General features: G+C 38.2%; 2 protein-coding genes across 2 annotated transcripts; one reads left to right on the top strand and one right to left on the bottom strand.

Moving 5' to 3' along the window:
* Positions 1–1,748: 1,748 nt before the first annotated feature.
* Positions 1,749–8,902, top strand: c11h2orf69 (chromosome 11 C2orf69 homolog). Its single transcript, XM_051710876.1, is given in 3 exon segments — positions 1,749–2,590; positions 2,592–2,873; positions 5,541–8,902. Coding segments are annotated over 3 exon segments (1,032 nt in total). The 5' UTR covers positions 1,749–2,557; the 3' UTR covers positions 6,258–8,902.
* Positions 6,715–21,632, bottom strand: stk17b (serine/threonine kinase 17b (apoptosis-inducing)). The gene is made up of 7 exons (XM_051710875.1): positions 20,824–21,632; positions 12,707–12,919; positions 12,451–12,589; positions 12,139–12,265; positions 11,965–12,013; positions 11,420–11,599; positions 6,715–10,797 (listed from the first exon to the last, which is right to left on the bottom strand). The coding sequence occupies exons 1-7, from the start codon at positions 20,940–20,942 to the stop codon at positions 10,560–10,562; spliced, it is 1,065 nt and encodes a 354-aa protein (XP_051566835.1). The 5' UTR covers positions 20,943–21,632; the 3' UTR covers positions 6,715–10,559.
* Positions 21,633–22,095: the final 463 nt, after the last annotated feature.

The following is a 22,095-nucleotide window of genomic DNA, read 5'->3' as shown; positions in this document are numbered from 1 at the left end:
ACCTGTACTGGCATATCTCCTGGTGGGCTGTGGACCTACATCTGGCTGTATAGTTGACATATCAAAGCCCTTTCTGAACCAGCCAACCTCTTTCCTACACTGAGCCAGTCCTCGATGCTGTGGAGAATCTGCCCAACAAAACAAAAAGGCACTAGTACCTGCCACTCGTTCTTTCAGAGCCATGGCTAATGCTAAACAAGAAAAACAGCACCTTTAAAGTACATACAGATGAGTGCAAAATCACTTAACACATTTATATTTAAAAGGTAAAAACCTAATCTCAAGTACGCTAGAAATATGGGGAATGTTGTCCTTAAAAAATAACTTGAACTGTTTATAACTGCTACTTGGCAAAATCTCCACCACTGGCACTGTTTTTGATTTGGTATTATGTTAATAAGATTACTGTATTGCATTATTGTACTATATTGTTTAAGAAGACAATATTGCATCTGTTTTTGTGCTTTGCAAATTGCAGATTCTGAGAAGACATTAAAATTCTTTGTGTGTGCATGGCCACATACCCTGGGCCTCTTTTCCACAATGCTCCAGACCCACCTCCTCCCCTAGCGGATAGAGAGGCACCAGATTCACTGCGCCCATACATGGGTGAATGCCTTCATGTGCACTCATGCCAATCAGAGAGCATGCATGTTCACAAGCTGACAATACAGCCTCCCCTGAAATTGACAATAACAATAAAAAATGCCCTCTTTTGAACTGTTTCTCACAAAGCAACTGTACCCAGCAACAGAACATTTATTACACTTATTAGGTCAATTCTTGCAACAAAAGTGATAGCAAAGTTGTTGTAGTCAAAATCATTGAAGATGTTCAGCACAGTGACGCCCTCATTTCTTCCTTATGATGGAAAAATTAGGAGAGTTGTAACAACGGTGCACTCAGTAATTTTTTTCCTCATTAAAAAGGTTTTACTACAATAGAAAGAATAGAAAATCATGACCACTCACATGAGATGAAGACACATATCAGTAACCTTATAAATGCTGTTTTATTCTGCATGAAGAGGGTCCCCTCATGGGGGCTTTCATGTTAGGATCACATGACCAGCCGAATACTACTAGCGTAAAGAAATAGCTCACTCAAAAATGAGAATTCTTTCATTACTCCTACTCTTACCCTCATGTCATCCCAGATGTGTATGACTTTCTTTCTCCTGCTGAACACAATCAAAGATTTTCAGAATAATATTTCAGCTCTGTTGGTCCATTCAATGCAAGGATTTAAATATTGGTCTGTTTCTCATCCACACCTATCATTACACTTTTGCCTTATAGTGGCTTAATGTGCTTTTTGGATAACTGAGTGGCTTGCAATCACACAAGAGTGGGTCGTCATCAACATTATATATAAATTACCATACTTGTTTTCACTCAAAGTCGTGAGATTCCAGCACATGCTCCCAGATGTTTCCGCCCCCTTAGTTTTATAAAAGTTCTGCTGGATGGATTAAACATGATTCTGTCAAACAAACCACCGCAGTGTTTTGTTAGTGCGGTCTATCCGAATGCGGTACGAATCAGTAGTAGCGCTTGCCATGGACGTCAAAGAGCGTTTAGCCGAAGACACTTGTTTTCAAATTAATGGGAGAAATTGGAACGCCCAATTTGGCGGATGTAAAACTGGAAGTCCCGCCTTACAGATAAAATAGCCAATCACCTTTTAGAAACAGACATCGCCTGTCCGTCCACTCGAGAACGCGCATGCGCATCAGCTGGACCAGCCGGGGAAAATAGCGTTTTTTAGCGTGATCTAAGCTAAAGAAACACAGTTTATCGTACCATTGTTGTCAGACTTTACTGTTTATTTGAAATATGATCACTGGTCGTAGTCTTGAAGAACCGTTTTGGAATTTTTGGTCTTTCTTCAGTCATCTAGATGGCAGCTGTACTTTTATGCCGCTTATAATAACCATAGAAAATAGCTGCCCAGGATCGTTGTATAGGTGGTCCCGATTGGACTAACTTTTTTTTTTTTTTTTTTTGGAACGGAGATGCTTCAGTTGGCTGAATAAACTGCTTTTGTGAGGAAATAGTTCATCATTTAATAAATGTACCGCCTGTACGCTAAACCTCAGCATGTTTTAGATTAAACAATCCTTTTGGAATGCACCATGTGTGCGGTTTACTACGATGTTGCTGTCATTGGCAATTTTTGCGACAGGAAGGTGTCAGTTTACGGCTCTCCCCATTAATTTGTATGGTATCCACAAACGGTGATTAACTGTCGTAACACGCTAGTTGACCGTTACGCTCTCTCCAATGGTAAAAACAAAAGAGGTTGTTTAAGTATAAAATATCTCTGGTCTGAACTCTACGCATGCGCATCACTTCGTAGGGAACAAGTTTTGACGCTCCCGTAAAGCGCCACTTGGCGGCGTAGATTAAACTGAATTTTTTTCATTATCCAGAAGATTAATCTTTATTTGCAGGTTTAACTGCCGAACGACCACTGGAAAATCCTGAACGCAGGATAATAGTTTAAATCATGCGGCGTTACTCTGCGATCTGGTTTTGCAGTAGTGGTTTCGAGCTACATGCTGCAGATCGTGTTGTTGCCCCTTCATAATCATTTTGCTTATGGGAACTATCCGATCAGTAGTAGCTTGTTTATCTCTGGCCGCTTTAGCGAGGAAGATGAACACCGCGGCGGGGCTGTGCTTGCCCGGGACATCATGCGGGCGTGCATCCGGGCTGCTACGCCTGACTTCAGTCCCTGGTTATGATAAAAAACGCGTGAATGATGTTTTACTATTAACACCCCTAACCAGAACGCAGAAGGAATGTGACAACGAGACTGAGAAGATGCGGAACGTCAATGCTCACGTAGTCTTCTTTCCCGGGGACATTCAGGTTAGTGCATGTCATCAATCCTGAACCTGTCACGATGGTACCACATATATATCAATATACGTCTATTTTGCCGGGAAATATTATTCCATATTATTACATGCAGACATTCTAAACAATTATGCGTTAACAAAGCGCTCTGTTGTCTCAAATATTAGACCAGGTTTGTATTTTATGCAGTTTACGATTTTGTCCTCTCTGCCACCAAGGCCGCATGTGCCAAGAAAGACCCCCTGTAAAGTACCTTTTGCAGAGTTCCCGCGGATCCTTAAAATGTCTTAAATTCAGTTTTCCGAAATGTAAGATCATAAAAAGTCTTCAGTATCTTAAATGATACAACAAAAGTCTTAATTACCATTTAAAGAGGTTTTAAATTTGGGGGCAGGAATCGTGATATGACCTAATGTGATTCAATTAAATTAATGCATGTGCTGCGTCCTTCAAAGTGAAAACGTGACTGTTGTATTTTCTCCTTGCACGCGGGGGCTTGTGAGTGTTTCCAGCTGTTGCTGAACAGTTTGCAATATTATTAGGCCATATCGGAAATGTATGACAAGCGATCATTAATGATCACCTGAAGATAATGATGATATAGTATTGATGAAATATGACAATGTTTACTTTTAATTGTTTATATTGTAATATGTTGTAGATTATTGTAGGAGAGCACATTTTATTTCCCTTATCTGTTTGAGTGAGCAGCTGGATGCAGTGAAGCGCAAACTTTCAAAATAAGAGTCCCCGGTGCACTATGAATCAAATCTGTTTTCAAAGTCTTGATCTTTATATTTAGATTTTCATCAGAGTCATTGAAAAACAGGCCCACAGCAATGTAGTTAGACCATACTGCAGAATAGACTATATTGTTCTTGCACATTGTTCTTGCCACTTTATTGCAGGGTTTCTGAGGAATTCCTTCACACAATACTCATAGATGACTCATGAATAGGCCTAGCCCACTGTGAATGTCTCATGTCTTTGGATAAAATGTGTTCATTAAATATACAGTGGACACTTTTGGGCACTTACAGGAATAGTTCACTCAAAAATGAAAATTCTCTCATCATTTACTTCACCCTCATTCCATCCAACATGTGTATGACTTTTAGAAAAATATCTCAGCTCTTTAGGTCCAGACAATGAATGGTGAAAGTGAATGGTGACCAAAACTTTGAAGCTCCCAAAATAAATCTCCACCTTTGACCAGTCCTGACCGGTAGGAGGCGATATACACGAAGAATGTGAATCACCAAAATACAAAAGTATAATGAATTGAAAGTGGAGATTTATACTAAAAAAATTGCTTAAATATTGATTTGTGTCTCACCAACATATATTATATTGCTTCTGAAGACATGGATTTAACCCCTGGGTAGGGTTGCACCAGCTGTGTGTCAGTTCTCACGTAAGCTGGGACGTAAAGTTCACACTAAGGGCTTAGTAACTACTAGTTAGTTTGTAACTAAATCAGTGCTTAATTTGGTTGCACCACCTGACTTAACTAGTATGTCGTAAGCTCTCCGTAAAGTAATGCGTAGTCGCATAATTTGACATTTACTTGTTGTTACAATAAGCAGCCTTCAGATTTACACACAGAAGTGTTAAAAAGCAGTGAATTTCAGTTTGATCTTGTTACCGTTGATGTACAAACCTTGTTTGTTCACGTAAGTGTAAGCTGTTATAAATTATATCCCCATTAAAATATGATACGTAATAAAAGTAAATTTGATAAATAGTATATTTGCCCTGTGTAAATAACAATATTATAGGGACTGTATCTAAAATAAATGAGGGGTGATAAATAAATACTAATAAAACAGGCTGGAAAAACAGACATTTTAATATCTTATATATATATATATATATATGTATATATAATATTTGGAATGTGTTGAAACTTGACACCGGGCGATGAACCCTGAAAACTACACCGTTAAATCGGTTTCATGCTGAAGAGGTGCTTAAAAGTAAAAAAAAATTCTCTCTCTCTCATAAATGTAAACAGTGTAAATGTCAACATCATACTGTATGTCGAAAGGATTAAAGCCTGTCACGCAAAACATGAGCTCATTAATGTCATAAAATATCAGTCTGCTTTTTTATTCCATCCGTTACACCTGATTGGAGGCTTCCGTAATTATTTAGTTCTACCTAAGTTTAATGGAGCAACACTCACATATTTAGTAGTGCGTAAATTGTGACTTAGTGCCCATTTACCCCACAACTAGGCTAAGTTTTAACGTACGCACAGCTGGTGCAACCGGCCCCTGGAGTCTTTTGGATTATTTTTTTATGCTGCATGTATGTGCTTTTTGGAGCTTCAAAGTTCTGGCCTCCATGCACTTGCATTATATGGACCTACAGAGCTGAAATATTCTTCTAAAAATCTTCATTTGTGTTAAGTCACACATCTGGGGTGGCTTGAGGTTGAGGAAATGATGAGAGAATTTTCATTTTGGGTGAACTATTCTTTTAAGTCACACTTACAATATGTCTTAATGATATTGCTTTAGCAACAAAATAGAAAACCAAGTGGCATTTACTGTTTTCATTACCTTTATTTTTTTTTTCCTTCCTCTTAGCTCTTTATTCCCTTTCTGCATTTACTTCAAAATGTTACCATGTTTTTATCCACTCTCATACCATTTCTTATTCTTGCCCGGTGTCCAGGACTTCCAGCAGGAAATGGCCCTCCAGCCGGATGCTGCCCCATGGCAGTCCTGGAGTCTTGAGCGTGTGGCTCTCACCCTAGGCCACCGTTTTCCTGGCTGCCATATCTGGGTTGTCCGTGCTTCCCGCATGTACCTGCACAAGTTCAGCTGCTATCAGAACTTTGTAGAGAGCAACTTATTTGGAGCACCAGAACACTCTCCAGACTATGGAGCCATTCGCCACCTGAGGGCACTCCTGGGTCACGGCATGGTGCAGGCTGGCCTCCCGAATCCTTTACCCCCTCTTAGTGATACATCCACCCCTGCCCCTCTTCCTTCTGGTTTTACCCTGACCCTAGTGGGCTTCAGTAAGGGATGTGTTGTTCTCAATCAGATAGTGTATGAGCTGGCTGGAGCTCGTGCAGATCCAGAACTGAGGCTGTTTCTGGACAGTGTCTCAGATATGTACTGGCTGGATGGAGGGCATCCTGGTGGTAATGAGACATGGGTGACTGATAAGTGTGCCCTGGGTGTGCTGGCCTCTAGTGGGATGGCCGTCCATGCCCACGTCACACCTTATGAGGTAAGGGACCCAATGAGGGCATGGGTGGGACGTGAGCATGGGCACTTTATAAAGACCCTGGAGGGTCTGGGTGCCTGTCTAAGCCAGAAAGTGCACTTTGAGGATGAGCCGGCATCCATTGAGAATCACTTCCGGGTCATTCAGGAGTTTTGACTGTTCTTGATCTATGCTTTCTTAAGTCTTAACATGGAATGTAGCCTATTTCTTGCAGGGTAGTAGGCTCTGTATTGCACAGATATATCAGTTAATCAAGCGCTTTGAGTCACCAGGTGTTTGGAGAATGATTGTATGCTGCCTTTTCAGTTTTCTTTAATAGGAGGAAATATTGAAGCTGAATGACCTGGAACTTGTAAAATGTTTAGCTGCATGGCATTAAGCCTTATTGTTTGGTAATTGCATATAACTACATATAGACTGAATACTCTTACATAGTCAATTTGGAATGTTGACTTTGCTCGTTTTTGTAAAGCTTCTCAAATCATTCAAACCATTACCTCCTCCTGTTCCAAGTTCTCTTTTTCCCCAACACAGAAAGGAAAGGAGAAATTACCTGAAAGTAATTATTAATATAATTAACTTCAAAAGTAACTATTTAAATCCATATATATAATTTTTTTTTTTTTTTTTTTTTCGTTCTTAATTTAATTCATGAGCATGAATTTTCATTTCAAGCTTCTGTCCTTAATTTTCTAAATGGATAATCTTGAGCGTAGGAGCCCTGCTGCCCTACCAAGGCATATTGTCTAAATTTCTTAATGCTATTTTGGTGCAAATATATATATATATGTTTTTTCACTATCTTAAAAATACTGCAGGCAAGCAAATCCACTTAAGAGTTAAAAGCCTTGTTACAGCCTCAAACTGTAGGTTTCATGAGTATCTGCCCAGATATGACTGCATTGGTTTATAATAACAATGTTTTCTGGTTGGTGTTCAGTTTCTGGGATTTCTTTGATTTGTTAACGTCTGATGACCTTCACTGGAATTAATTGTATGTGTGTGTGTGTGTGTGTGTGTGTGTGTGTGTGATATATATATATATATATATATATATATATATATATATATATATATATTACATTTTGTTAGATTAAAAAAAAAGTTCAAATATATTATTTGCTGAATCGGTGCAATTTTCATAATTGCACAGTATTTACAGAAACTTTTCTTGCTTTGTACTTAAAGGTATTCCATTCTCTGTGTTTGAATCCCAGACGACTATTCTCAAGGTGGCGCACTTTATCTGTATTGAATATGTCACATACTAATGAATATGTGAATTTGTATTTAACTTCTCAATGCAATGCGATGAATGTAGTTCTTGCTTCATAGCCATTCCAAGAGTTTCCATGCTGATGTAATTAAATAGAAGTGGTAAAATGTTTTGGTGTTCTGTTTAATAAGAATTATTAACCTTAAAAAATGCAGTTCCAATTATGACATGAAAATACTTGAAATTTTGCAGCAAGGAGGGGATCCAAAGTAAACAGAAAATGCAGAACATCAAATGCACAGCTGCAATGCAATTTCCATCAACGTACAGAAGGATTTAAGAGGTTAATAATGTTTTAATTTATTTGTCAAAGAAGCAAAAAAAAAAAAAAAAGTGTGTGTATGTATATACACTAACATTTTACAAAATTGAAATGCTTATTTAGATAAATCTGGAAAAAGTGGTCTAATATTCATTCACCTATTCTCTATCTATAGCTTAACTATCCTTGAAATTTAAGGCAGTAGCTCTACATTTATACATTTCCATGGACATTGAGAAAAAGGAGTCCAATGGTGCATTTCAGAAATATACAAATTTATTCAGTCCAGGTGTCAGAGCAAGTCAATTTTTTTTATATTATACCCTTTTAAATTATTAAAATAAATCATAATGTGGATGTGTGAGGGCTATCATGTCTCATAAAATAAATGGGAAATGTTTGATCACTGAATTTGTTGAACACATGAATTTGTCCATAAAATCAGTAACATCAAATCTATATTAAGGGTGCATCCTTTACAAGACTTTACAATGGCTACACTCATTTGTGTAAATCAACTGAACAACATTTATTCTGATACATTTCAAAATACACAAATGTAATCACCAAATGAAGCATCATCCAGTAGTTTTTCCTTATCCTGCCACTCTAAGAAAAGTAGGACAATTATCTACAAAGTTTATCCCTTAAGTGTCCCCTTGCAAAGTTACAAAGTTTGTGTCAAGACATGGCAAGCTTTCTGTAAAAACCACAGTGACTGTTTTGAAATGCATTCGAAAGCCTGGCCTATTCTCTATTGAATCACCTCACCTCCCTTACCCATCGCTAAGCTGTTCATTACTGTTTCCCAGGCAGGGGAAATAGATTGAATAGATTCAAGTTTTCCTTTAAGATGACAGCATACAGTGAGCACACGACCGTGACAAGAGCCTGTCGTCTTAGGAGACAATAGGCCTATTATGAGTGCTGGTGACATCTCTTGGAAACCATAAAGCCCTGAGCACACAAACACAGATGAGCTCTTCACACCTCTTAAACAGAGAACAAAAAGCTGAAGGCCTCAACCTCCAAGACTGAACCATGACATACCAACATTTCCAGTTCTAACACCCAGTTGCAAAAGCAGTCAACAATATACAGTATTCAATTATTTGCTAGCCTTGTTTTCATCAATTTACTGCACACTTTGTGATGTGCATTCTTACTCTAATCTGTTTTGCACCACAACACCAGTGTTTCGCTTATTCTAACATTCCTTTGCCTTCAATTCAATTTCATTCCAGAACACATATACCTTACTTTCATCATAACCAAACATACTTTACTATCGGAACATAATCCATAATCCAACAAAATCCAAATAACAAAATCACATCCAAGGGCACCAAAACCAACAGCCAACTCTTCACATAGGTAACAAATGTTGTCATGCTCTACATATTCTAAGACCATTAATATAACTTAAACATCTCCATTGACAATTAACACTTTTCCTTTGCTTTTACCTTTCCATTTCCAACTGCATATATCCTTAATTACTAAATGCATAGCTTTTAGTCTATACAAACTGGCAAAAAGTGTGTAGGAATCAATACACAGTCTATCAATATCAATAGTGAAATGTGCTGTATTTATACTACATGAGATTAAGTGAGGATGTCCAGCTCAAAAACACAGAAAAACTGCACAAAAAGGCACTCAAGAAACATACTGGTAAACTGTGCAGTTACAGCTAACCCTGAGAACAAGGCTTGGAATGAACAAGTACTGAAACCTCCATGGTTAATGACATTAGCTTAGTACACCTCTACAAAAAGGTAACAAATCAAAAAACCCTGAGTTACCTCAGATTGGTGCATAGATAAAATTAACTGTCTAGAAATTATGTACATCATAGTCTCCCAAAACAATAAGCTATTAGGCCTGCTGTAGGGAATTCTAGAATGTTGCTTAAGAACAGCATTCAATGCTCAGAATACATTTATTATAAAATATGATGGCAGTAAAAAAGGAAATAGTAAAAGAGGATGATTTTCATTTTAAAATCAATAGATACACTTAATTCACTAAATTCAATGCTGTTAATCTTCTGTATTCTCATATTTTAGTGACATTCTCGTATAATAAGGGGTTTAAGCGCTTTCCTGCATTTCTATAGTCATTCTCTAGGAGGAAGTTCCGAGGTGAATACAAACACATATTTGTGTAATCTAGGGTGTGTTGTGCATGTGTGTTGAGACACATTTTTATGTAGTTCTCTGATGTTTCAATATGACAATTAAGATGTAAGTCAAAACAACCCCCAAAACAGAGGGCATTCCGATACTGAACCTTTTTAACAGTTTCATTTGTTTTGAATTTTGAATCAACAGAGGTCTAATCATACAACCAAAACAATGAACTGTGAATTTAAAATGATTAATTTAAATCTCATCCTATTGACACTAAAACACAGAAAAAACATTATATTGTTTACAAGCAGAAATACTCATTTTAAAATATATTATGTGCTCAAACTCTCAGGTCCTTCATAAATAAAGCAAAATAAAAAAACATGGAATGTGTACTGTCTGTCTTTTTCAAATTCTTCCCTTATTGTTGCTTTAGTAGCTTGCCATTGTTGCTTTAAGTAGAGTAATGGAATTATGGTCAAGATACTGAATGGCATTAAAAAACAAATAACATTCAAATTATACATTTAAAATCAGAATATGACAGGAAAAAGCAACTCAAATCTTGAAACAGGACAGAATTTCACTATAATAATATTAATATATAATATTACACCAGACTTGGCCCTTTTGTGTAAAGATCATCTTTGGTGTGGCCAAAGGACGGTAAAAACAGAATTAGAAAAGAAGCATTTGTGCTGGTGCTGAATGGGAGAGTATTCAGGCCAACAAAAAGGACCAAAAATGAGAAATGATGCTATTCAGTGCAAGTGCAATTCTCTTTTGGATCAGCATAAGTGTTCACCATCCCCTGTGGCAGACATATCCTCTTCAAAACGAAATCTCTTGGCGTGTGGCGAATCCAGAATATTCTCTTTGTCTTCAGGGTCCTCGGGTGGCGCAGACCATTTCCCACCGAAATTCCTTTCCCGGGGAGTGCGTGGGGTTACAGGGATCATATCAGAACCTGTACAATGGAGCCACAGCCAGGGATGGGTCATGCAGTCTGCTGCACTGGGACGATCCCTGATATAGGAGAAAAGAATTTGCATCAAGGACAGTGTTGCGAGATACGGAAACCAAAAATCTAACTACCACCCAGTCGAAACTAAGAACTGAACCAGGACTGGTTTTATGCTGTGTGCCATAAATCAATTATTTTGAGACAGACAGCACAGTGTTTCATAGTTTTTTGTCTAAACAGTAAATTTTGGCCTCATTTATCTCATGTGTGTTGATGCTGAAATGTTTTCCACTATTGTGTAAATGCATGTTAGAAGACAATTAAAAAGAAAATGAAACCAATGAAACATGGAATTTATACTCATTGATAACCATTAGTATATAATTCACTGGAAAGAAAGATGCCAATATTCAGGAACTTCTTCCAACTGCTGTGAATCATAAAAGTGTGATCATCTGACAAAAGTTAATTTGTAACCATATTGCAATGTCTTCATGTCTTTAACTCTGTAATGCATAATTAAACAGTATGACCCAGAATAATAACTGATTTATCATATGACTGACGATAAAGTTTTTCATCAAGGGTTCATCATTTGTGCAGTACAAGAATTAAGGTTGGAAAACAAGCTTCTCTTCCTCACAGTCTAAATTGAGAGTTGCTCAGACTCAAGGATAGACTCACTCGGGTGCTTTGACCAGCAATTTCCGGATGAAGTCGACAGCCAGCTCAGAGACCCTTGAGAAAGCCTCTCTGCTATAGTCCACGTTCACCTGAGATACATTTAGGAAGGTCTCCTGTTTATCATCGCCAGCGAAGGGAGACTCTCCTGTCACCAGCATGTAGGTTATAACACCCACACTCCTGACGTCAATAGACACACAAACACATGCAGTTTAAAAGTGGAATCATCTTTGGCCCAGGAACATAAAGACACAATGAGGTATATGGCAACAAACATGGCATTTCTGTCATTAGAAGTAGCTGTTTTGAATGTAGAAGCTTGGTCACTTCAAATCTTTCTTGTGATACAAGAAAAGAATGGTAAAGGGCTGGAAGGGTGAAGTAACCTTATTTTTGGCTAGTGCTACACAACGCCTTCAAACATGTACATTGTACTTCAGATTGAGACAGTTCTATTTGTGTTCCTTTATGGAATAGAATTTGGTTGTGAACATGGTGTTAGGGCTACCATATTCAATATACTGATAGAAAAGTTTAAGACTCACCAAAGGTCTGTTGCTGTTGTGATTGGCTCATAGTTCAGGATCTCGGGGGCTGAATATACGGTTAAAAAATACATAATCATCAGCTTTCATTGAATGTGAACTCCTGTGCTGTGATGATGCTATTACCAATGCGATCAGTGTGGTTTTGAAGATGAATCACAACATGAAACTTACCTACAAACTCAGGGGTGCCCAGAATTTCTCTAAGTTCTCCAGCTGAACCCAACCTGCGGGCCAGTCCAAAATCCACAATCTTTATATCCCCCAATGGGCTCAGACTGGTCAGGAGAATGTTCTGGGGCTGAAGATGGAGAAGGTGAGAGAACATTATAAAAAAACACAACCAAACCGAGATGGTTCTTTGAATCAAAGCCATGTCAGAGCCAGAAAATAGTTAAAAGTAAGGCCAGAACGTCTGCAAAGAACGTGTCCAGCCACTGAAGGGCCACTGTCAATGAGGGTATTAAAAAAAGCAGTGTATCTGACCTTCAAGTCCAGATGGACCACATTGCTCTGGTGTAGTAGATGAATTCCCTCTAGTGTCTGTCTGATCAGACGAGTGATCTGACCCTCGGGCAGCAGCTCCTCTGACATACAGTGGTCAAATATCTCACCACCCGCCGCACTGACAAAGACGCAAATACACGCAGAATTATTATTGCTACTGAACTCATAGAATGAGCAACAATCATCTTAGGGCTAATTGGGGTATACATTTAATGTTTCTCATCTCAACACTTACTATTCTAGCAGTAGAACGAGGTCATGATCAGTCTCATGCACAGTGTGCAGGTTCACCACACGAGGGTTGTTCTTCGCTGCTTCTAAAACAGCGATCTCATGAATGACCTCAGCTCTACAGTCACGACCTCGTCGCCGCTTCTTGATGAACTTTGCAGCAAAGACTTTCCCTGTGGCCTTTTCCACACACCTCTTCACCACTGCAAACTTCCCCCTAAGGGAGACAAAGAGAGAAGAGAGAGGAAAAAGAGGTAGAGAAAAAATGAGAGAGATGATCATGAGTATGATGGAGACAAATGTGACGTGGGAATTTTTGAAGAATAAAAAGAGGAAGAATTTGAGCGTTCCAAGAGTGCTGATATTTAGAAAACAGCACTGGGATGCTTAACTATTTGTATCACTTTACTTCCCTGTGTTTACTGCTTTCCAAACAGTGGTGGGGATTGAGATTACCGGTAATCGTTCATTTTGATTTATTATTTCATTCATTCTTACAATTTACATCTCTCTACAAGAAGGTGGCATATTTTATTGTTATGACAAATGAGTAAGTGATTCATTAAACACCACAGAGTTGTTCACAACCAAAACAATGAAAGTTAACGAGGGCGATTCGTTCACTTAAAAGATTCATTCAAAAACTACAATGGAAACACCACTAGTTTGAAAGCAATTCTGTAAGTAGAGTTGTGCTTGATCCTTTGGCTGCTTTAAGAACTATTTTTGCTGGCAGAGAAGAAATGAACAAACTTAATGGCCAACCTTTGTCTGAAGCATAAGTTATTCAATGTTATTTACTTGTTTGTTGCATTGTCGTATAAAAGCAACACCCTTCCCAATCATGCTTTTGGTCTGAATATCAGCACGACTTGCTGATATTCATAACAACAGCACACTTGCTCCTGTGATATTGCTCAACTATCATTTCAATAATCTTTTTTTTTTTTAAATGCTTATGATGCACTGAAGAGATGTTACAGGCTGTGCAAACATTCAGTCACACCTAGCATTTCTCTTAATCACACAAAAGCTCTTACTGACACAGATCCTGTTTAAATGAGTCAGACCCTTGAAGATCCATTGGACGTTCTCGCAGTTTTATGTTAGGTTAGATGATTAATTTGCGTCAATGTTTGCTATCATAAACTGCTTTTAGTGTATGGTCACATTAAGCCACACTAAAAAAATTGTCATTGCATTAGATAATAAAATATCAAGCTTCATGGGGTCATGAAAAGCAAATTTATCTATCATTTTATAAAAAAATATATATATATCTTCCCTGAGGTCCACTGATAATGTCAGTAAAGTTTTTTTTACACCAAAACTGTCATAGTTTAATAATAAATTATAATTTTCCACCCTGTCTCTGGCCCTCTGACTGAAATGCTTGGTTTTGGCCTCAGCGTCTCCTTTAAACTTCAATGCATATGCACACTGTTCTGATTGGCTAACATTGTGCAGCTCCTCAAATTCAGCCATTTTTGAAACTCAGCTGGAAGAGAATAAACAAGCTCTCCACAACATTATAAAACAAAATGTCAGGGTTTACACAATGTACATCCAACACATTGCATCCCTATATATTACACTGTTCACTCAAGCATATCAGTACCATAACTATCAAACAGTCATAACATATGAAATATTCATGAATGAAACTGTTTACTCACGATTTTGCAGTCAAGTCCAAGTGTTTTTAATTGCCCCGTTCTTCAATAACAGTTCCTTTGCAACGCTTGAATCATATTATGACTGGTTCACAAGCAGTCAACGATGATATTAGCCACATATACACAGTTCATAGCATGATGAACATGACGCACACACATTGGTGCACTGAGGTGCAGATCGTGCTTGTTTACATACACCAACAATTAAAAATATTGCAGATGGGCACAAGAACAGCAAACAGAGCAGCTGAATGAAACTGAATGGCATCTTCATTTCTGAACTGTAACTTGACACTACATCTTTTAAAAGTGGCGTGGTAAACATGACAACGATCAAAGACGTCTGTGTAATGCATGTTATATGCACAAAATAGTCCAAATGGGACCTTTTTAATGTTCAGAAATAGTTGGTAACACTAGGTTTGTCTCTCTCCCTCTTTGTTTACGATACGAACTGAGCACCAGTGGGCGGGGCCAAGGGTGTAATTACACATTAGGGGGCTTGTAAATGCAAATGAGCAATGTCTCATTAATAAGCGAGTACACCAACAACCCGTCATCCAAACCATGTTCTTGCCTCACCCCGATTTACTACAGTATGTCTACAATAGAGATTTTTAGTTAGAACTGTAGGGACGGATCTGGCTCGAAATCGCAGGCATATGTCATTAGTCCTTGCGTGTTTACATCACGTCCGTAAGTTCAGAAAAAAGGTTCGATTGTGTCGCGTGAGTGTCGAGGAAGCGAGCACAACGGCTGTTCAGCAGCACTGTGAAATCACTCTCCTCGTGGATTTTTAACTGTTTTTAACTGTTTGGTGAAGTTGTTTACCTGCTGTAATGCGTAGATATGCTTTCCGGTGAAGTTTCTGTTCTGAGTATTTTATAATATTGCTGCAATTTCGAGAGTCCCAAAGTGTGTGTCTCCAAGTATGTGTGTGCCGCTGTTTTCTTAGGCTTTTTTTTTATTTTTATCTCAGGTCACAGAAATGTACAAGCTGTAAGATTATTATTATTATTATTTATTTATTTATTACCAGATGAAGACCTAATGGTCTAAATGTTGCAAGCAAGTGTAAGCCAATAAAGTATTTTGGAGCCTTAAATCAGTGTATGGACACTTATATTTTTTTTCCTTTAAACAATTCCCCATGAATGCATGCTCATCTCAAGCTGTTTATGTACCAATTTCATAGTATACAATAATGTACTGTATATGAATTTGTTTAGCATGTAACCAACTCTCTGTTGTAACTTCCAAAAACACAAATGTTCAGTCTTTGAAGTGTGGTCTTCTTAAATGTATTTAAGAACTCTAAATTGACATCTGCAGTGCTGAACACAATTAATGTTCCTGTCACACAATGTATAACAATCAGATGCTGCATATTTCAGCTGGCCATCTTTGTAAACTTTGAAGTTTTATAAGTAAAATTTGCTGCTTTTCATTTCATTCAAGCTGACTAAAATGTCTCACACAACTTTTTCACGCTAGCTCGGTTGACTGAAGGGATGAAAAGCAGCCAATCGCAGTGTGAAATGTAACTACTGCGCAGTGTAGCTGCATTTGGGAGTTGTGAATTTTATTCCGATTGTACTACACAACACATCATGACCTTCAATCTAGGGTCGGGAATCTAGGAAATTAGGCACCTCACAATTCGATCCGATTCCGATTCTGGCAGTCATGATTCGATTTCAAAATGATTCCTGATACATCTACATTTTATATGTTTAAAGCATTGTTAATAATTTCTATTTAATAGTATTACATTTTTAGTTAGAATAAATCTTTCCAAGTCCTTTTGATTTTTTCCCAAACTGCTGTTTCATCATTATTTTCAGGTGTTTTTCCCCTTATTGTGCAAATTAGTACAATAACGGGCACAAGCTTGTATTCCATGTTCTTTGTTGACATGTAATCATGAAATCAACTCCCACTTCCATGTGCGCGTGTTTGTGAATTAATTTTAGGATTGTAGTTTCATTAGGAGACGAATGGTGTGTGGCTGATACATCCAGTCTGCGATCATTTTTGTAGGATGCGCTTGGCTTTAGGATATGTGCGTTTCTAACATCTGTTTCTGGCGTGTGCATAAGCACCGCTGCACTGCCGTGTTCTCAGAATCGATTAATTGGAGAATAGATTTTTTTCTCTCACCCCTACTTCAGTCGGTTCACTCACACCAGTGCGCCTACATATTTTCTTCAGTCGCACACAGTAATTTTCAGTCGCAAATGTGACAGCAATGGTCGCACTGTAGAGCTATGTGCTAGAGGGTCAAAAGATACATAGAGTAGCTTTAACTTTAAAGCACTTGTATGGAGGCAGTCAACCATTACAAATGGCTAGACAACCCCAACATTATCACTGATGAAAAAAATCAGCTACAACACTGTGCCACGTGCCAAAGGGTTTATAAACTACACACCATCATCCTTACCAATACTGTAAAAGAAATATCATATTAAATTATCTCTCAGGGTGAATCTATGAGAATTCATTTTAATATAGTTGTGTATAGTATTTTATTTTAGGGTACGTTTACACGACGACGATGTACTAAAAACGGAAGAGTTTTTAGCCCCTTAGTCTTACCATAGCAAGGAGCCATCCATGGTCTTACCGGTGGTTATGACATTACAAATGCCACAGTGTAAGAACTACGGTAAACATAAGGGAAAGCAGAATGTAGAATAAAGGGCTTTATAGTTTGGACCTCCAATATTTATGAACAGATTATAAGCAATGGTGTCCTCCTCTGTACTATACTGTATGTTCTGTTCTAATTATGTTTTTATATTAGGAAACAAACCAGCCATGTTTGCCTTCAGACATTCAAAGAGACTTAAATTGGGGGCCTGAGGAGCTCAGCTAATATTGACACTGACTACCACCCCTGGAGTCACTAGTTCGAATCCCAGGGCGTGCTGAGTGACTCCAGACAGGTCTCCTAAACAAACAAATTGGCCCGGTTGCTAAGGAGGGTAGAGTCACATGGGGTAATCTCCTCGTGGTCGCTATAATGTGTGGTTCTCGCTCTCGGTGGGGCACGTGGTGTGTTGTGCGTGGATGCTGTGGAGAATAGTGTGAAGCCTCCACACGTGCTACGTCTTCGCGGTAACGTGCTCAATAAGCCATGTGATAAGATGTGCGGATTGACGGTCTTAGACACGGAGGCAACTGAGAGTCATCCTCTGCCACCCGGATTGAGGCGAGTCTCTACGCCACCACGAGGACTTAGAGTGCATTGGAAATTGGGCATTCCAAATTGGGGGAAAAAAAAAGAAGATACTTATATCATTAAGAGCATGATGAAAACATATCTGTTAAATGGGTCATGACATGCCCTTTTTTATATTTTAATATGTTCCTTGAGGTTCACTTATAATATTATCAGTTTTTTGCACAATAAACAGTCATATCTTTGTAAAACATGATCATTTTCCACCCACATTTTAACGCTCTGTCAGAAATCTTTTTTGGTGCTGCTTCTCCTTTAAGACTTGTCAGTAAATGCCCACTGTTAAGACTGGCTCTCTCCTCTTGACTGACCTGCTCTCTCCTTGTCATCTCACTGCTTACCACTACTGGGCGGGCGATAGAAGTGATAGAAGGTAAAGTAGGTGTTGATGGGTTGTTGAGAAGGTGGTCAGATGCAAATGTATAGCACGATGTGACATCACAATGTGGATTAAGTAGAGAACGAGGCGTTTCGGCAGCGTGGTTACAACAAATGCTCTTGTTGCAGTGAGAAGGAAGGTTTGAGTTCTGAAACGTACATATTGTTTTTATAGTAAAATGACCTCTTATATGTTAAAAGATCAAGGACAATTTGATTCTTCGTGTCATGACCCCTTTAAGAAAGAAACAAAATGTCACAAAAAGCACAGTCTCACCTCAGTAAGCTGTATTATTGTACAGTAAATATATTATAACTAGCCCTATAGAAAAATAAGTTTAGTCAGAATTTTCATCACAACTTCAAATTCAAAATTGTTCCAGATGCTTGGTTGATCAAACATAAGTTTTACATCCATTGTATACATGATAAATTGCATTATTAAGTTAAATATTAATTAACTGCAATTATGTAATAAACTAACTTCATGCATGTGACCATGAACATCAAACTACCAGCGAAGACCATTTTTGACCCAGGAAAGCTCTACAATTTACTAAAATTATTGCAAGTATAATTATTTACTATATGTTCACTAAATTATATCTACTATCTAAATTTCCATGACTTAAGATTTTATTAATTTCCAGGTCTGGAAATCCCTGATATGTCTATTTCCCATGATCTTGGAAACCCTATTGTAAGTACAAGCTTACTTGGCCAGTATAGTCTGATGCAAGACGAAACTGCTCTAACAACTTTGCTAATATTTTCCCTCTCTTGAGAAAATTCTCCATGCAAAATAACACATGGAACATTTCACAGAATTCACACACATTTTATTGCTTTTGTTCCACAGAACTGCACACTCCTCCTCACAAACAAACATACCAAAATATCTTTATACTGATGGGTTAAGGCTGTCAGTGAACTGTGAAATGATTTCCTGTTAAACAACACAGCCTGTAGTGTACAAAATGCTTATGGCTGTATGCAAATGGTGTTAGAGACACAGGAAGAGAGAAAGCGGAAGAGACCAAGGTTACTTCCCCTTTCTCAGTATTCACAGTACAATCTACAACATGGCACAAACTGGGTCTGGTTCCCACATGGGTTTCCTTCCTGCAAGCTCCAATGCCTTGCTGTAGAGCTTTAGCAATGACACACACATACAAACACACACTCATATTAGTCACAGTCCAGTGAGCAAGGCCATTCCAATCCTGAATAGCTAGGGAGACTCCATATACCAGATAAATGCTGGCTTTATGAGGAAGCCTTCACTCTCAGGACACAAGACAGGTTTCAAATCATGATCCTCTGGCAAAATATACATATTCATAACAGAGGACTGCCATGAATTAAAGGCCACACATCCATCCTATAGTTCAGTGTTTCCCAGGGGTTTCAAATTGGTCACAAGTCTGTTCCGAGAGGGTCATGGACAGCAGGCAAAAAACGATGACAAGTGCAAACAATAAAGTGCAACTAATCATATAATCATGCATAAGATAGCAAAATAAATAGGCTCTTACACATTTAAATGGATGGAGAAAATGCTTCCCATATTTTTTTGCTTGAGTGTGTTCAATCAAAATGTATGGTATGTTTTGGTGCAAATTCTTCTGTCACTTGGTGATATGGTTAATATACTAGAGGTCGACCGATAGTGGATTTTGCCAATACCGATAACTTAGGTGGTGGAAAAGGTTAGGTAGTGTTTTAAAATAATTTTATAGAATGACAAAAAAAAACGTAGCCTTTCCTTACTATGAAGAGCACAGACATTGAGGCTTGAAACTGAATAAAAGCACAAAAGCAGCTTATTGTGCAACCACAATCCTAATAACTATAAAAACAAATTACGATTTGGTGCATAATGCAGGACTTTTAACTATAAACAAGCCTGAAATTCACTGCAGATTTTATTTTGAAATGACAGGTTACAGTGCTCTATATGTAAATATTTACCTAATTAGCCTAAGCTTTTTATAGCCTACATATTCACCAGATACAAAGTTTTGTGTGTATGTGTGTGTGTGTGTGTGTGTATATATATATATATATATATATATATATATATATATTTTTTTTTTTTTTTTTTTTTTAATTGGCAACTATCAACAGATTTTTGCCGATAACTGATAGTTCAAAAAGCAACTATCAGCACTGATTAATCTGTAAAACCGATATATTGGTCTACCTCTATTACTGTGCATTTGGCCCAATGGTTGTCCCATGTTAGGATGGCAAATCACACTTCAGCTGTTATTTATCCATTTAAAAAAAAACACTTTTCCGAACCCGCTATGTAAAGGTAATGCTTTTGCATATATTTGATCCTTTGCAGTTCATGGTAATATAAATCAATTTAAATGTTTTTATTTTTGTCCAATAAACAATATTGAAACTCTGCTGAAATTAAAATATCTGGGTCCTAAACTAAAACCTATCTGCTATAATCTGAAACCATAATACTATTCCCTCAGTTCTTATTATAAACACATACTAACAGTTTTGATGAGATTAAAAAAAATGCATAGACCAAAGATCAATTGAGAATAACAAAACAGGAGATTAGGGGAAAAAAAAAAAAAACATATGCTTTTCTTCTGTGAAAACTACCAAGAGCGACTTCTGACAGGTAGTTTGCCCACCAGCAGGACAACATCCAAATTAGTATTCAAATAACTTCAAATAAATTCTGATGTTCATCAACACACATGAAAACAAAATGACATCCTTAAATGAAGCATTTAAAGGCTAAAATGCATGATTGAACACACAGATTTAGAGATGAGGAATAGTGTTACTGTTGCACACCTGCCCAGCTCGTTGCTCATGTCAAACACAGCGTCCAGAGTATCCGTGTGGATCGGTGTGTGGATCTCTGACAGCAGAGCCGAGGATCCACTGCGACTGTCCAACCTCCTGCGGGCCATCACCACTACACTCCAACCGGCGAGGATCCTGCGAGTATCCAGTGAAGAGTGCTGACCGGTTACTATCACTTCACCAGTACACAGCTCATGTTCAGATTCACCACCAGGAGAGAGAGGGAAAAAACACACCCACTATCGGCCTCTTAACGTGATGAATACGACGTTAACGTTGGAAGAGTTTGAAAAAGAAAGAATTAAGTTCGCTGCTATTCCGTTGAAGCTACGCGAAGCCGTTTCATCGGAGAAGGTTTAGTTGAGTTTGTACACGATAACCGATGCTAGTCTCCAACAGCTAGCACGGCTTAGCTCACTTAGCCCTCAATGAATCAGCTAAAACTCCCAGATTAAACTCTGTCCTTTACATAAAGACAAATGTAGACGGAAATTCCTCTCATCTCGTTCATACCCGACGGCTACAGACAGCGCTTCCTTTCCACGGACGTCAAAATCACGACCTAAAAGTTCAGTGCGGACACTCTTCCTTTTCTCACGAGAATAACAACTGTCGTTCAACTGAGAAACTATCTACAATAAACTCTAAAGGCAGACGAAGACAGAGTAAACACGCTTATCTAGTTACTACGTTCTGAACTGAGTCGAATTCGGTAAGATTGTGGATTCGTAGATTCGGCTCTTGTCCGCAACCGGTTCTTCTGTTTCAAATTCTGGTCAGATGCCAGCACGAGCAGCGGGCCGCTACGTCATTAGTGTCGTCATCATAATCGGTATATCGTCATCATTATTGTCACTGCTTCACAGTCAGTCAGACAGACAGATAGATAGACCTACTTTACTATAAAATACTACTTATGCATCTGGGAAGCATAATGAGGTAGACTATTTTTAAAAATGGGAAACAGCAAAAATGAATTTTCCCCTTATTAGTAATTATTTGCCTTGTTTGAACTAACTATACTTTGCTACCCTCTTTTACTATAGCCATCACTGTGAAATGCAGAGGCACTTGTGCTTTGCATGTCTGCTGCTTTAGGTTTTGATTTTCTTGTCCCCAATAAGCTACTGGACTTTGAGCTCTCATGGTGAAACCATGGGAAAGCAAACTCAATGAGACAGCTGTCAGGTGCAGTTCGATTGGGCAAGGAGATTGCATTTCTAAGATAAAATGTGGACCATGACAAAAGGAACATTTGCC

Source organism: Myxocyprinus asiaticus, chromosome 11 (assembly GCF_019703515.2).
Source record: "Myxocyprinus asiaticus isolate MX2 ecotype Aquarium Trade chromosome 11, UBuf_Myxa_2, whole genome shotgun sequence".
NCBI lineage: Eukaryota > Metazoa > Chordata > Actinopteri > Cypriniformes > Catostomidae > Myxocyprinus > Myxocyprinus asiaticus.
This window is presented reverse-complemented; position numbering and strand designations above follow the sequence as displayed.